Below are 17269 nucleotides of genomic sequence, written 5' to 3' on the forward strand. Positions count from 1 at the left end.
CTGCCGCTACTGATAATGATGCTGCTGATGATGATGCTGCTGATGATATTGATGCTGATGATGCTGCTGCTGATGATGCTGCTGCTGATGCTGCTGCTGATGATGCTGTTACTGCTGATGATGCTGCTGCTGCTGATGATACTAATACTGCTGCTGATTATGATGCTGCTACTGCTGATGATGATGCTGATGATACTGATACTGCTGATGATGATGATGCTGATGATGATACTGATACTGCTGATGATGATGATGATGCTGATACTGCTGATGATGATGCTGCTACTGCTGATGATGATGCTACTGATACTGCTGCTGATGATGCTGATGATGATGCTGCTACTGCTGATGATGATGAATCTCCTGATGATGAATCTACTGATGATGATGGTGGTGATGATGATGATGATGATTCTACTGATGATGATGGTGGTGATGATGATTCTACTGATGATGATGCTGCTGATGATGATTCTACTGATGATGATGATTCTACTGATGATGATGCTGATGATGATTCTACTGATGATGATGGTGGTGATGATGATTCTACTGATGATGATGCTGATGATGATTCTACTGATGATGATGGTGGTGATGATGATGATTCTACTGATGATGATGTTGCTGCTGATGATTCTAATGATGATGATGCTGCTGCTGATGATGATGCTGATGATGCTGCTACTGCTGATGATGATGCTGCTGCTGATGATGATGGTGCTGCTGCTGCTGATACTGATACTGCTGATGATGATGCTGCTAGTGCTGATGATGCTGCTGCTGCTGATGATGACGCTGCTGCTGCTGATGATCATGATGCTGCTGCTGATGATCATGATGATGCTGATACTGCTGATGATGATGCTGCTGCTGATGATGCTGCTACTGCTGCTGATGATGATGCTACTGATACTGCTGTTGCTGCTGATGATGCTGATGATGCTGCGGCTGCTCATGATGCTGGTGATGATGATGCTGATGATGATACTGATACTGCTGATGATGATACTGCTACTGCTGCTGATGGTGATGATGCTGCTGATGATGCTGATGATGATGCTGATGATGATGCTGCTGACGATGATGCTGATGATGATGCTGCTGCTGATGCTGATGCTGCTGCTGATGCTGATGCTGCTGCTGATGATGATGCTGCTGATGATGATGATGCTGATGATGCTGATGATGATGCTGATGCTGCTGATGCTGCTGCTGATGCTGCTGATGATGATGCTGGTGCTGATGCTGCTGATGCTGATGCTGCTGATGCTGATGATGATGCTGATGATGCTGCTGATGACCTCCCACCTCGGCCATCCCAGTCTTCTGAGCGTCCTCGCTGCCCTCCAGCGGCGTCACGAAGTTGCACACCGGGTTGCTCTGCCTCGTGACGTCTACCAAAGACAAAGAGCCCCCAGGTAGCCTCTAGCTGTGCTGTAGGGGCAAGTGCTGTCAGTAGCAGCAGCACCCATAGACACAAAGAGCCCCCAGAGATAACCTCTAGCTGTGCTGTAGGGGCAAGTGCTGTCAGTAGCAGCGTCTATAGACACAAAGAGCCCCCAGGTAGCCTCTAGCAGTAGCAGGGGCAAGTGCTGTTAGTTGCTCTGCCTCGTGACGTCTACCAAAGACAAAGAGCCCCCAGGTAGCCTCTAGCAGTAGCAGGGGCAAGTGCTGTCAGTAGCAGCAGCACCCATAGACACAAAGAGCCCCCAGAGATAACCTCTAGCTGTGCTGTAGGGGCAAGTGCTGTCAGTAGCAGCGTCTATAGACACAAAGAGCCCCCAGGTAGCCTCTAGCAGTAGCAGGGGCAAGTGCAGTGAGTTGCTCTGCCTCGTGACGTCTACCAAAGACAAAGAGCCCCCAGGTAGCCTCTAGCAGTAGCAGGGGCAAGTGCTGTGAGTAGCAGCAGCACCCATAGACACAAAGAGCCCCCAGGTAGCCTCTAGCTGTGCTGTAGGGGCAAGTGCTGTCAGTAGCAGCGTCTATAGACACAAAGAGCCCCCAGGTAGCCTCTAGCTCTAGCAGGGGCAAGTGCTGTTAGTTGCTCTGCCTCGTGACGTCTACCAAAGACAAAGAGCCCCCAGGTAGCCTCTAGCTCTAGTAGGGGCAAGTGCTGTGAGTTGCTTTGCCTCGTGACGTCTACCAAAGACAAAGAGCCCCCAGGTAGCCTCTAGCTGTAGTAGGGGCAAGTGCTGTTAGTTGCTCTGCCTCGTGACGTTTACCAAAGACAAAGAGCCCCCAGGTAGCCTCTAGCTGTAGTAGGGGCAAGTGCTGTGAGTTGCTCTGCCTCGTGACGTCTACCAAAGACAAAGAGCCCCCAGGTAGCCTCTAGCTCTAGCAGGGGCAAGTGCTGTGAGTTGCTCTGCCTCGTGACGTCTACCAAAGACAAAGAGCCCCCAGGTAGCCTCTAGCAGTAGCAGGGGCAAGTGCAGTGAGTTGCTCTGCCTCGTGACGTCTACCAAAGACAAAGAGCCCCCAGGTAGCCTCTAGCAGTAGCAGGGGCAAGTGCTGTTAGTAGCTCTGCCTCGTGACGTCTACCAAAGACAAAGAGCCCCCAGGTAGCCTCTAGCTGTAGCAGGGGCAAGTGCTGTGAGTTGCTCTGCCTCGTGACGTCTACCAAAGACAAAGAGCCCCCAGGTAGCCTCTAGCTCTAGCAGGGGCAAGTGCTGTGAGTTGCTCTGCCTCGTGACGTCTACCAAAGACAAAGAGCCCCCAGGTAGCCTCTAGCTCTAGCAGGGGCAAGTGCTGTTAGTTGCTCTGCCTCGTGACGTCTACCAAAGACAAAGAGCCCCCAGGTAGCCTCTAGCAGTAGCAGGGGCAAGTGCTGTTAGTTGCTCTGCCTCGTGACGTCTACCAAAGACAAAGAGCCCCCAGGTAGCCTCTAGCTCTAGCAGGGGCAAGTGCTGTGAGTTGCTCTGCCTCGTGACGTCTACCAAAGACAAAGAGCCCCCAGGTAGCCTCTAGCTCTAGCAGGGGCAAGTGCTGTGAGTTGCTCTGCCTCGTGACGTCTACCAAAGACAAAGAGCCCCCAGGTAGCCTCTAGCAGTAGCAGGGGCAAGTGCTGTTAGTTGCTCTGCCTCGTGACGTCTACCAAAGACAAAGAGCCCCCAGGTAGCCTCTAGCAGTAGCAGGGGCAAGTGCTGTTAGTTGCTCTGCCTCGTGACGTCTACCAAAGACAAAGAGCCCCCAGGTAGCCTCTAGCAGTAGCAGGGGCAAGTGCTGTTAGTTGCTCTGCCTCGTGACGTCTACCAAAGACAAAGAGCCCCCAGGTAGCCTCTAGCTCTAGCAGGGGCAAGTGCTGTTAGTTGCTCTGCCTCGTGACGTCTACCAAAGACAAAGAGCCCCCAGGTAGCCTCTAGCAGTAGCAGGGGCAAGTGCTGTTAGTTGCTCTGCCTCGTGACGTCTACCAAAGACAAAGAGCCCCCAGGTAGCCTCTAGCAGTAGCAGGGGCAAGTGCTGTTAGTTGCTCTGCCTCGTGACGTCTACCAAAGACAAAGAGCCCCCAGGTAGCCTCTAGCTCTAGCAGGGGCAAGTGCTGTGAGTTGCTCTGCCTCGTGACGTCTACCAAAGACAAAGAGCCCCCAGGTAGCCTCTAGCAGTAGCAGGGGCAAGTGCTGTCAGTAGCAGCAGCACCCATAGACACAAAGAGCCCCCAGGTAGCCTCTAGCTCTAGCAGGGGCAAGTGCTGTGAGTTGCTCTGCCTCGTGACGTCTACCAAAGACAAAGAGCCCCCAGGTAGCCTCTAGCTGTAGCAGGGGCAAGTGCTGTTAGTTGCTCTGCCTCGTGACGTCTACCAAAGACAAAGAGCCCCCAGGTAGCCTCTAGCTGTAGCAGGGGCAAGTGCTGTTAGTTGCTCTGCCTCGTGACGTCTACCAAAGACAAAGAGCCCCCAGGTAGCCTCTAGCAGTAGCAGGGGCAAGTGCTGTCAGTAGCAGCAGCACCCATAGACACAAAGAGCCCCCAGAGATAACCTCTAGCTGTGCTGTAGGGGCAAGTGCTGTCAGTAGCAGCGTCTATAGACACAAAGAGCCCCCAGGTAGCCTCTAGCTCTAGTAGGGGCAAGTGCTGTTAGTTGCTCTGCCTCGTGACGTCTACCAAAGACAAAGAGCCCCCAGGTAGCCTCTAGCAGTAGCAGGGGCAAGTGCTGTCAGTAGCAGCAGCACCCATAGACACAAAGAGCCCCCAGGTAGCCTCTAGCTCTAGCAGGGGCAAGTGCTGTTAGTTGCTCTGCCTCGTGACGTCTATCAAAGACAAAGAGCCCCCAGGTAGCCTCTAGCAGTAGCAGGGGCAAGTGCTGTAAGTTGCTCTGCCTCGTGACGTCTACCAAAGACAAAGAGCCCCCAGGTAGCCTCTAGCAGTAGTAGGGGCAAGTGCTGTTAGTTGCACTGCCTCGTGACGTCTACCAAAGACAAAGAGCCCCCAGGTAGCCTCTAGCAGTAGTAGGGGCAAGTGCTGTTAGTTGCTCTGCCTCGTGACGTCTACCAAAGACAAAGAGCCCCCAGGTAGCCTCTAGCAGTAGCAGGGGCAAGTGCTGTGAGTTGCTGTGCCTCGTGACGTCTACCAAAGACAAAGAGCCCCCAGGTGGCCTCTAGCAGTAGCAGGGGCAAGTGCTGTTAGTTGCTCTGCCTCGTGACGTCTACCAAAGACAAAGAGCCCCCAGGTAGCCTCTAGCTCTAGCAGGGGCAAGTGCTGTGAGTTGCTCTGCCTCGTGACGTCTACCAAAGACAAAGAGCCCCCAGGTGGCCTCTAGCAGTAGCAGGGGCAAGTGCTGTGAGTTGCTCTGCCTCGTGACGTCTACCAAAGACAAAGAGCCCCCAGGTAGCCTCTAGCAGTAGCAGGGGCAAGTGCTGTTAGTTGCTCTGCCTCGTGACGTCTACCAAAGACAAAGAGCCCCCAGGTAGCCTCTAGCTGTAGTAGGGGCAAGTGCTGTGAGTTGCTCTGCCTCGTGACGTCTACCAAAGACAAAGAGCCCCCAGGTGGCCTCTAGCAGTAGCAGGGGCAAGTGCTGTGAGTTGCTCTGCCTCGTGACGTCTACCAAAGACAAAGAGCCCCCAGGTAGCCTCTAGCAGTAGCAGGGGCAAGTGCTGTGAGTTGCTCTGCCTCGTGACGTCTACCAAAGACAAAGAGCCCCCAGGTGGCCTCTAGCAGTAGCAGGGGCAAGTGCTGTTAGTTGCTCTGCCTCGTGACGTCTACCAAAGACAAAGAGCCCCCAGGTAGCCTCTAGCTCTAGCAGGGGCAAGTGCTGTTAGTTGCTCTGCCTCGTGACGTCTACCAAAGACAAAGAGCCCCCAGGTGGCCTCTAGCAGTAGCAGGGGCAAGTGCTGTGAGTTGCTCTGCCTCGTGACGTCTACCAAAGACAAAGAGCCCCCAGGTAGCCTCTAGCAGTAGCAGGGGCAAGTGCTGTGAGTTGCTCTGCCTCGTGACGTCTACCAAAGACAAACAGCCCCCAGGTGGCCTCTAGCAGTAGCAGGGGCAAGTGCTGTTAGTTGCTCTGCCTCGTGACGTCTACCAAAGACAAAGAGCCCCCAGGTAGCCTCTAGCTCTAGCAGGGGCAAGTGCTGTTAGTTGCTCTGCCTCGTGACGTCTACCAAAGACAAAGAGCCCCCAGGTGGCCTCTAGCAGTAGCAGGGGCAAGTGCTGTGAGTTGCTCTGCCTCGTGACGTCTACCAAAGACAAAGAGCCCCCAGGTAGCCTCTAGCTGTAGTAGGGGCAAGTGCTGTTAGTTGCTCTGCCTCGTGACGTCTACCAAAGACAAAGAGCCCCCAGGTAGCCTCTAGCAGTAGCAGGGGCAAGTGCTGTTAGTTGCTCTGCCTCGTGACGTCTACCAAAGACAAAGAGCCCCCAGGTGGCCTCTAGCAGTAGCAGGGGCAAGTGCTGTGAGTTGCTCTGCCTCGTGACGTCTACCAAAGACAAAGAGCCCCCAGGTAGCCTCTAGCTGTAGTAGGGGCAAGTGCTGTTAGTTGCTCTGCCTCGTGACGTCTACCAAAGACAAAGAGCCCCCAGGTAGCCTCTAGCAGTAGCAGGGGCAAGTGCTGTGAGTAGCAGCAGCACCCATAGACACAAAGAGCCCCCAGAGATAACCTCTAGCTGTGCTGTAGGGGCAAGTGCTGTTAGTTGCTCTGCCTCGTGACGTCTACCAAAGACAAAGAGCCCCCAGGTAGCCTCTAGCTCTAGCAGGGGCAAGTGCTGTTAGTTGCTCTGCCTCGTGACGTCTACCAAAGACAAAGAGCCCCCAGGTAGCCTCTAGCTCTAGCAGGGGCAAGTGCTGTTAGTTGCTCTGCCTCGTGACGTCTACCAAAGACACAGAGCCCCCAGGTAGCCTCTAGCTCTAGCAGGGGCAAGTGCTGTTAGTTGCTCTGCCTCGTGACGTCTACCAAAGACACAGAGCCCCCAGGTAGCCTCTAGCTCTAGCAGGGGCAAGTGCTGTTAGTTGCTCTGCCTCGTGACGTCTACCAAAGACACAGAGCCCCCAGGTAGCCTCTAGCTCTAGCAGGGGCAAGTGCTGTTAGTTGCTCTGCCTCGTGACGTCTACCAAAGACAAAGAGCCCCCAGGTAGCCTCTAGCAGTAGCAGGGGCAAGTGCTGTTAGTTGCTCTGCCTCGTGACGTCTACCAAAGACAAAGAGCCCCCAGGTAGCCTCTAGCAGTAGCAGGGGCAAGTGCTGTTAGTTGCTCTGCCTCGTGACGTCTACCAAAGACAAAGAGCCCCCAGGTAGCCTCTAGCAGTAGCAGGGGCAAGTGCTGTTAGTTGCTCTGCCTCGTGACGTCTACCAAAGACAAAGAGCCCCCAGGTAGCCTCTAGCAGTAGCAGGGGCAAGTGCTGTTAGTTGCTCTGCCTCGTGACGTCTACCAAAGACAAAGAGCCCCCAGGTAGCCTCTAGCTCTAGCAGGGGCAAGTGCTGTTAGTTGCTCTGCCTCGTGACGTCTACCAAAGACAAAGAGCCCCCAGGTAGCCTCTAGCTCTAGCAGGGGCAAGTGCTGTTAGTTGCTCTGCCTCGTGACGTCTACCAAAGACAAAGAGCCCCCAGGTAGCCTCTAGCTCTAGCAGGGGCAAGTGCTGTTAGTTGCTCTGCCTCGTGACGTCTACCAAAGACAAAGAGCCCCCAGGTAGCCTCTAGCAGTAGCAGGGGCAAGTGCTGTGAGTAGCAGCAGCACCCATAGACACAAAGAGCCCCCAGGTAGCCTCTAGCTGTGCTGTAGGGGCAAGTGCTGTCAGTAGCAGCGTCTATAGACACAAAGAGCCCCCAGGTAGCCTCTAGCTCTAGCAGGGGCAAGTGCAGTGAGTTGCTCTGCCTCGTGACGTCTACCAAAGACAAAGAGCCCCCAGGTAGCCTCTAGCTGTAGCAGGGGCAAGTGCTGTTAGTTGCTCTGCCTCGTGACGTCTACCAAAGACAAAGAGCCCCCAGGTAGCCTCTAGCTGTAGCAGGGGCAAGTGCTGTTAGTTGCTCTGCCTCGTGACGTCTACCAAAGACAAAGAGCCCCCAGGTAGCCTCTAGCAGTAGCAGGGGCAAGTGCTGTTAGTTGCTCTGCCTCGTGACGTCTGCCAAAGACAAAGAGCCCCCAGGTAGCCTCTAGCAGTAGCAGGGGCAAGTGCTGTTAGTTGCTCTGCCTCGTGACGTCTACCAAAGACAAAGAGCCCCCAGGTAGCCTCTAGCAGTAGCAGGGGCAAGTGCTGTTAGTTGCTCTGCCTCGTGACGTCTACCAAAGACAAAGAGCCCCCAGGTAGCCTCTAGCAGTAGCAGGGGCAAGTGCTGTGAGTTGCTCTGCCTCGTGACGTCTACCAAAGACAAAGAGCCCCCAGGTAGCCTCTAGCAGTAGCAGGGGCAAGTGCTGTTAGTTGCTCTGCCTCGTGACGTCTACCAGAGACAAAGAGCCCCCAGGTAGCCTCTGGCAGTAGCAGGGGCAAGTGCTGTTAGTTGCTCTGCCTCGTGACGTCTGCCAAAGACAAAGAGCCCCCAGGTAGCCTCTAGCTCTAGTAGGGGCAAGTGTTGTTAGTTGCTCTGCCTCGTGACGTCTGCCAAAGACAAAGAGCCTCCAGGTAGCCTCTAGCAGTGCTGTAGGGGCAAGTGCTGTCAGTAGCAGCGTCTATAGACACAAAGAGCTCCCAGGTAGCCTCTAGCTCTAGCAGGGGCAAGTGCTGTGAGTAGCAGCAGCACCCATAGACACAAAGACAAAGAGCCCCCAGGTAGCCTCTAGCTCTAGCAGGGGCAAGTGCTGTCAGCAGCGCCTATAGACACAAAGACAAAGCTCCCCCAGGTAGCCTCTAGCAGTGCTGTAGGGGCAAGTGCTGTCAGCAGCAGCAGCGCCCATAGACACAGAGACAAAGCTCCCCCAGGTAGCCTCTAGTAGTGTTGTAGGGGCAAGTGCTGTTAGTTAGTGGCGAGTAGCAGCAGCAGTGGCTGTGAAGGCTGGCGCCACCACAACTACGCCCCGGCCGCCTTTGTCTCTCCCCACTGTGCTCGCGATGTTCAGCACACACCACAGCACCAGCCACTTATCATTTGAGGCTGAGTCGACCTAGGGGAGGCCCGGGTACCGGTGCAGATAATCGCCGTCACCGGCGGTGTTGGCCGTGAGCGGGAATCGAACTCAGGTCACAGCGCAGCGTAGCGCTACCCGCTACACTACACACACATACAGACACTCACACACAGACACATACAGACACACACACACAGACACACACACACACTCACAGACACACACACAGACACACACACATACACACACACAGACACACACATACACACACACAGACACACACAGACACACACACACTCACACAGACACACAGACACAGACACATACACACAGACACACACACACTCACACAGACACACACACACTCACACACAGACACACACACAGACACACACACAGACACACACAGACACACACACGGACACACACACAGACACACATACACACACACAGACACAGACACACACACAAAGACACACACACACTCACACACAGACACACACACAGACACACACACAGACACACACACAGACACAGACACACACACAAAGACACACACACACTCACACACAGACACACAGACACACACACAGACACGCACACAGACACACACACAGACACACACACACTCACACACAGACACACACACAGACACACACACAGACACACACACAGACACACACACACACAGACACACACACACACAGACACACACAGACACACACACAGACACACACACACAGACACACACACAGACACACACAGACACACACACAGACACACACACACACAAACACACACTCACAGACACACACACACAGACACACACACACAGACACACAGACACACACACACACACAGACACATTCACACAGACACACACAGACACACAGAGACACACACACAGACACACACACACACACAGACACACACACACATACACACACACACCGTACACACACATACACACACAGACACACACACACTCACACACACAGACACACACTCACAGACAGACACACACACAGACACACACAGACACACACACAGACACACACACACACAAACACACACTCACAGACACACACACACACAGACACACACACACAGACACACAGACACACACACACAGACACACACACACACAGACACATTCACACAGACACACACAGACACACAGAGACACACACACAGACACACACACACACACACAGACACACACACACATACACACACACACCGTACACACACATACACATACAGACACACACACACTCACACACACAGACACACACTCACAGACAGACACACACACAGACACACTCACACAGACACACACAGACACACAGAGACACACACACAGACACACACACACAGACACACACACACTGTACACACACACTGTACACACACTGTACACACTGTACACCCACTGTACACTACTCACACTGCAGGTGCCAGGCTCGCCAGATGGCGTTGTTCAGGCGGATTTTGTCTTTCCAAAGGAGACGCAGCCCCTTGAACGTCTTCCACTTGGGAGACACCAGCTTGCCGCTGAGACACGCGGACAGAGACACGGAGACAGAGACACAGAGACACAGAGACACCAGCTTGCCGCTGAGACACGCGGACAGAGACAGGGACAGGGAGACAGACACGGAGACACAGAGACACCAGCTTGCCGCTGAGACACGCGGACAGAGACAGGGACAGGGAGACAGACACGGAGACACAGAGACACCAGCTTGCCACTGAGACACGGGGACAGGGAGACACGGAGACAGAGACACAGAGACACAGAGACACCAGCTTGCCACTGAGACACGGGGACAGAGACAGGGAGACACGGAGACACAGAGACACCAGCTTGCCGCTGAGACACGGGGACAGGGAGACAGAGACACGGAGACACGGGGACAGGGAGACAGAGACACAGCGACACCAGATTGCCACTGAGACACAGAGACACAGAGACAGGGAGACAGAGACACCATCTTGCCACTGAGACACGGGGACAGAGACAGGGAGACAGAGACACGGAGACACCAGCTTGCCACTGAGACACGGGGACAGGGACAGGGAGACACGGAGACACAGAGACACCAGCTTGCCGCTGAGACACGGGGACAGGGACACGGAGACAGAGACACGGAGACACCAACTTGCCGCTGAGACACGGGGACAGGGACAGGGAGACACGGAGACACAGAGACACCAGCTTGCCGCTGAGACACGGGGACAGGGAGACAGAGACACGGAGACACAGAGACACCAGCTTGCCACTGAGACACGGGGACAGAGACACGGAGACAGAGACACGGAGACACCAACTTGCCGCTGAGACACGGGGACAGGGAGACAGGGAGACAGAGACACGGAGACACAGAGACACCAGCTTGCCGCTGAGACACGCGGACAGAGAGACAGAGACACGGAGACACCAACTTGCCGCTGAGACACGCGGACAGGGAGACACGGAGACAGAGACACGGAGACACCAGCTTGCCGCTGAGACACGGGGACAGAGAGACAGGGAGACAGAGACACCAGCTTGCCGCTGAGACACGGGGACAGAGACACGGGGACAGTGAGACACGGGGACAGGGAGAGACACAGAGACACCAGCTTGCCGCTGAGACACGGATACACAGAGACACGGAGACACCAACTTGCCGCTGAGACACGGGGACAGGGACAGGGAGACACGGAGACACAGAGACACCAGCTTGCCGCTGAGACACGGGGACAGGGACAGGGACAGGGAGACACGGAGACACAGAGACACCAGCTTGCCACTGATACACGGGGACAGGGAGACACGGAGACACAGAGACACCAGCTTGCCACTGAGACACGGGGACAGGGACACGGAGACAGAGACACGGAGACACCAGCTTGCCACTGAGACACGGGGACAGAGAGACAGAGACACCAGCTTGCCACTGAGACACGGGGACAGAGACAGGGACAGGGAGACAGAGACACAGAGACACCAGCTTGCCGCTGAGACACGGGGACAGGGAGACAGAGACACGGAGACACGGGGACAGGGAGACAGAGACACAGAGACACCAGATTGCCACTGAGACACAGAGACACAGAGACAGGGAGACAGAGACACCAGCTTGCCGCTGAGACACGGGGACAGGGACACGGAGACAGAGACACGGAGACACCAGCTTGCCACTGAGACACGCGGACAGAGAGACAGAGACACCAGCTTGCCGCTGAGACACGGGGACAGAGACAGGGACAGGGAGACAGACACAGAGACACCAGCTTGCCGCTGAGACACGGGGACAGGGACAGGGAGACAGAGACACAGAGACACCAGCTTGCCACTGAGACACGGGGACAGGGACAGGGAGACACGGAGACACAGAGACACCAGCTTGCCACTGAGACACGGGGACAGGGAGACAGGGAGACAGAGACACGGAGACACCAGCTTGCCACTGAGACACGGGGACAGAGACAGGGAGACAGAGACACAGAGACACCAGCTTGCCGCTGAGACACGGGGACAGGGAGACAGAGACACGGAGACACAGAGACACCAGCTTGCCGCTGGGACACGGGGACAGGGAGACACGGAGCCAGAGACACAGAGACACCAGCTTGCCGCTGAGACACGGGGACAGGGAGACAGGGAGACAGACACGGAGACACAGAGACACCAGCTTGCCGCTGAGACACGGGGACAGAGAGACAGAGACACGGAGACACGGAGACACAGAGACACAGAGACACGGAGACACCAGCTTGCCGCTGAGACACGGGGACAGGGAGACAGAGACACAGAGACACGGAGACACAGAGACACAGAGACACGGAGACACCAGCTTGCCGCTGAGACACGCGGACAGAGACAGGGACAGGGAGACAGAGACACAGAGACACGGAGACACAGAGACACCAGCTTGCCGCTGAGATACGCGGACAGAGAGACACGGGGACAGGGAGACACGGGGACAGAGAGACAGAGACACCATATTGCCGCTGAGACACGGGGACAGGGAGACACGGGGACAGGGAGAGAGAGACACGGAGACACAGAGACACAGAGACACGGAGACATAGAGACACTAGCTTGCCGCTGAGACACGGGGACAGGGAGACACGGGGACAGGGAGACAGAGACACGGAGACACAGAGACACGGAGACACAGAGACACCAGCTTGCCGCTGAGACACAGAGACACAGAGACAGGGAGACAGAGACACCAGTTTGCCGCTGGGACACGGGGACAGGGAGACACGGAGACGGAGACACAGAGACACAGAGACACCAGCTTGCCGCTGAGACACGGGGACAGGGAGACAGAGACACAGAGACACGGAGACACCAGCTTGCCGCTGAGACACGGGGACAGGGAGACACGGGGACAGGGAGACAGAGAGACAGAGACACGGAGACACCAGCTTGCCGCTGAGACACGGGGACAGAGAGACACCAGATTGCCGCTGAGACACGGGGACAGAGACACGGGGACAGGGAGACAGAGATACAGAGAGACAGAGACACGGAGACACCAGCTTGCCGCTGAGACACGCGGACAGGGAGACAGAGACACAGAGAGACAGAGACACCATATTGCCGCTGAGACACGGGGACAGAGAGACAGAGAGACAGAGACACCATATTGCCGCTGAGACACGGGGACAGAGAGACACGGGGACAGAGAGACAGAGACACGGAGACACAGAGACACGGAGACACCAGCTTGCCGCTGAGACACGGGGACAGGGAGACACGGAGACACAGAGACACCAGCTTGCCGCTAAGACACGGGGACAGAGACAGGGACAGGGAGACAGACACGGAGACACGGAGACACCAGCTTGCCGCTGAGACACGCGGACAGAGAGACACGGGGACAGGGAGACACGGGGACAGAGAGACAGAGACACCATATTGCCGCTGAGACACGGGGACAGGGAGACACGGGGACAGGGAGACAGAGACACAGAGACACAGAGACACAGAGAGACAGAGACACAGAGACACCATATTGCCGCTGAGACACGGGGACAGAGAGACAGAGACACAGAGAGACAGAGACACAGAGACACCAGCTTGCCGCTGAGACACGGGGACAGGGAGACAGAGACACAGAGACACAGAGAGACAGAGACACAGAGACACCAGCTTGCCGCTGAGACACGGGGACAGGGAGACAGAGACACAGAGACACGGAGACACCAGCTTGCCGCTGAGACACGGGGACAGGGAGACACGGGGACAGGGAGACAGAGAGACAGAGACACGGAGACACCAGCTTGCCGCTGAGACACGGGGACAGAGAGACACCAGATTGCCGCTGAGACACGGAGACAGAGACACGGGGACAGGGAGACAGAGATACAGAGAGACAGAGACACGGAGACACCAGCTTGCCGCTGAGACACGCGGACAGGGAGACAGAGACACAGAGAGACAGAGACACCATATTGCCGCTGAGACACGGGGACAGAGAGACAGAGAGACAGAGACACCATATTGCCGCTGAGACACGGGGACAGAGAGACACGGGGACAGAGAGACAGAGACACGGAGACACAGAGACACGGAGACACCAGCTTGCCGCTGAGACACGGGGACAGGGAGACACGGAGACACAGAGACACAGAGACACCAGCTTGCCGCTAAGACACGGGGACAGAGACAGGGACAGGGAGACAGACACGGAGACACGGAGACACCAGCTTGCCGCTGAGACACGCGGACAGAGAGACACGGGGACAGGGAGACACGGGGACAGAGAGACAGAGACACCATATTGCCGCTGAGACACGGGGACAGGGAGACACGGGGACAGGGAGACAGAGACACAGAGACACAGAGACACAGAGAGACAGAGACACAGAGACACCATATTGCCGCTGAGACACGGGGACAGAGAGACAGAAACACAGAGAGACAGAGACACAGAGACACCAGCTTGCCGCTGAGACACGGGGACAAGGAGACAGAGACACAGAGACACAGAGAGACAGAGACACAGAGACACCAGCTTGCCGCTGAGACACGGGGACAGGGAGACAGAGACACAGAGACACAGAGAGACAGAGACACAGAGACACCATATTGCCGCTGAGACACGGGGACAGGGAGACACGGGGACAGGGAGACAGAGACACGGAGACACAGAGACACGGAGACACCAGCGTGCCGCTGGGACACGCGGACAGGGAGACACGCGGACAGGGAGACAGAGACACAGAGACACAGCGACACAGAGACACGGAGACACCAGCGTGCCGCTGGGACACGTGGACAGGGAGACACGGGGACAGAGAGACACGGAGACACAGAGACACCAGCTTGCCGCTGGGACACGCGGACAGAGACACGGGGACAGGGAGAGAGACGGGAAGGGTGAGTGTATGACACACACTCACACACATATACACTCACACACACATATACACTCACACACATATATACACTCACACACATATACACTCACACACACATACCAACACAACAACAACCGCCATTCGACACTAAGTGGCGGTGACGTCACCTCGACGCTTGTGCCAGGCCAGACATACACACACCACACATACACACACACCACACACATACACACACACCTCACACATACACACACCATACACACACACACCACACACACACCACACACACCACACACACACACACCACACACACATACCACACACACACCACACACACATACCACACACACACATACACCACACACACACACACCACACACATACATACACACACCACACTACACGCACCACACACACACCACACTACACCACACACATACATACACACACCTACACACCCACACACCACACACATGCATACACACATCTACACACACCTACACACCCACACACCACACACACCTACACACCTACACACCACACACATACATACACACACCTACACACCCACACACATACATACACACACCTACACACCCACACACCACACACATGCATACACACATCTACACACACCTACACACCCACACACCACACACGCCTAAACACCTACACACCACACACATACACACCCCTACACACCACACACATACATACACACACCTACACACCCACACACCACACACATGCATACACACATCTACACACACCTACACACCCACACACCCACACACCCACACACACCTACACACCACACACATACATGCACACACCTACACACCTACACACCACACACATACATACACACACCTACACACCTACAGACCACACACATACATACACACACCTACACACACACACACCACACACATACATACACACACCTACACACCCACACACATACATACAAAGACAAAGATCCCCCATATAGCCTGTAGGGGCAAGTGCTGTTAGCGAGCACCTATGAAGGCCGGAACGGTACACGAGGGGGTGGGTGGCCAGCACCACGCCCGACCGCCTTTGTCTCCCTAGTGGCGATGTTTACACACCGCACCAGGTACTCATTTGAGGCTGAGTCGACCTAGGGGAGGCCCGGGACCGGTTCAGATAATCGTCACTGATGTTGGCCGTGAGCAGGAATCGAACCCGGGTCGCCAGGTGCATAGCACAGCGTAGCGCTAACCGCTACACACAGACACACACACACACTCAGTCACACACACACTCACTCACACACACACACTCACTCACACAGACACACACACACACACAGACATACACACAGACACACACACAGATACACACACAGACACACACCACACACATAGATACACACACCTACACACCCACACACCACACACACATACACACACCTACATACACACACCTACACACCACACACACACATACACACACCTACATACACACCACACTACACACACCACACACATACAAACATACACACACACACACCTACACACACATACATACATACACACACCTACACACACACTACACACCACACACACACACCACACACATACATACATACACCACACTACACAAACTACACACCACACACATACATACACACACCACACTACACACACTACACACCACACACACCACACACATACACACACCTACACACCCACACACACACATACATACACACACCTACACACCACACACACCTACACACCCACACACCCACACACCACACACATGCCATACACACACACCACACACAAATACACACCCCACACACCACCCCACACACCCACACCTACACACACACACCATACACACACACCACACACACACACACCACACACACACACACCAGACACACAACACACCCACACACACCACACACACACTACACACCACACACACCACACACATACACACACCTACACACCCACACACCCACACACATACACACACCTACATACACACACCTACACACCACACACACACATACACACACCTACATACACACCACACTACACACACCACACACATACAAACATACACACACACACACCTACACACACATACATACATACACACACCTACACACACACTACACACCACACACACACACCACACACATACATACATACACCACACTACACAAACTACACACCACACACATACATACACACACCACACTACACACACTACACACCACACACACCACACACATACACACACCTACACACCCACACACACACCACACACATACATACACACACCTACACACGCACACACCACACACATGCATACACACATCTACACACACAAATACACACCCCACACACCACCCCACACACCCACACCTACACACACACACCATACACACAC

General features: G+C 55.1%; 1 protein-coding gene across 2 annotated transcripts in view; it reads right to left on the reverse strand.

The window, feature by feature from the left end:
- LOC142907875 (uncharacterized) overlaps window positions 1-17269 on the reverse strand; it is a 119806-nt gene that overhangs the window by 80661 nt on the left and 21876 nt on the right. For both annotated transcript variants that reach the window (XM_076057778.1, XM_076057779.1), the window contains exons 4-5: window positions 9930-10036; window positions 1312-1397 (exon numbers count right to left, since the gene is read on the reverse strand). In XM_076057778.1, coding sequence (XP_075913893.1) covers window positions 1312-1397; window positions 9930-10036 — 193 coding nt within the window. The remainder of the gene's footprint in view (window positions 1-1311; window positions 1398-9929; window positions 10037-17269) is intronic.

This window comes from Petromyzon marinus, chromosome 84 (genome assembly GCF_048934315.1).
Source record: "Petromyzon marinus isolate PM22_M1 ecotype Great Lakes invasive population chromosome 84, UKy_Petmar_22M1.pri1.0, whole genome shotgun sequence".
NCBI classification, from domain to species: Eukaryota; Metazoa; Chordata; class Hyperoartia; order Petromyzontiformes; family Petromyzontidae; genus Petromyzon; species Petromyzon marinus.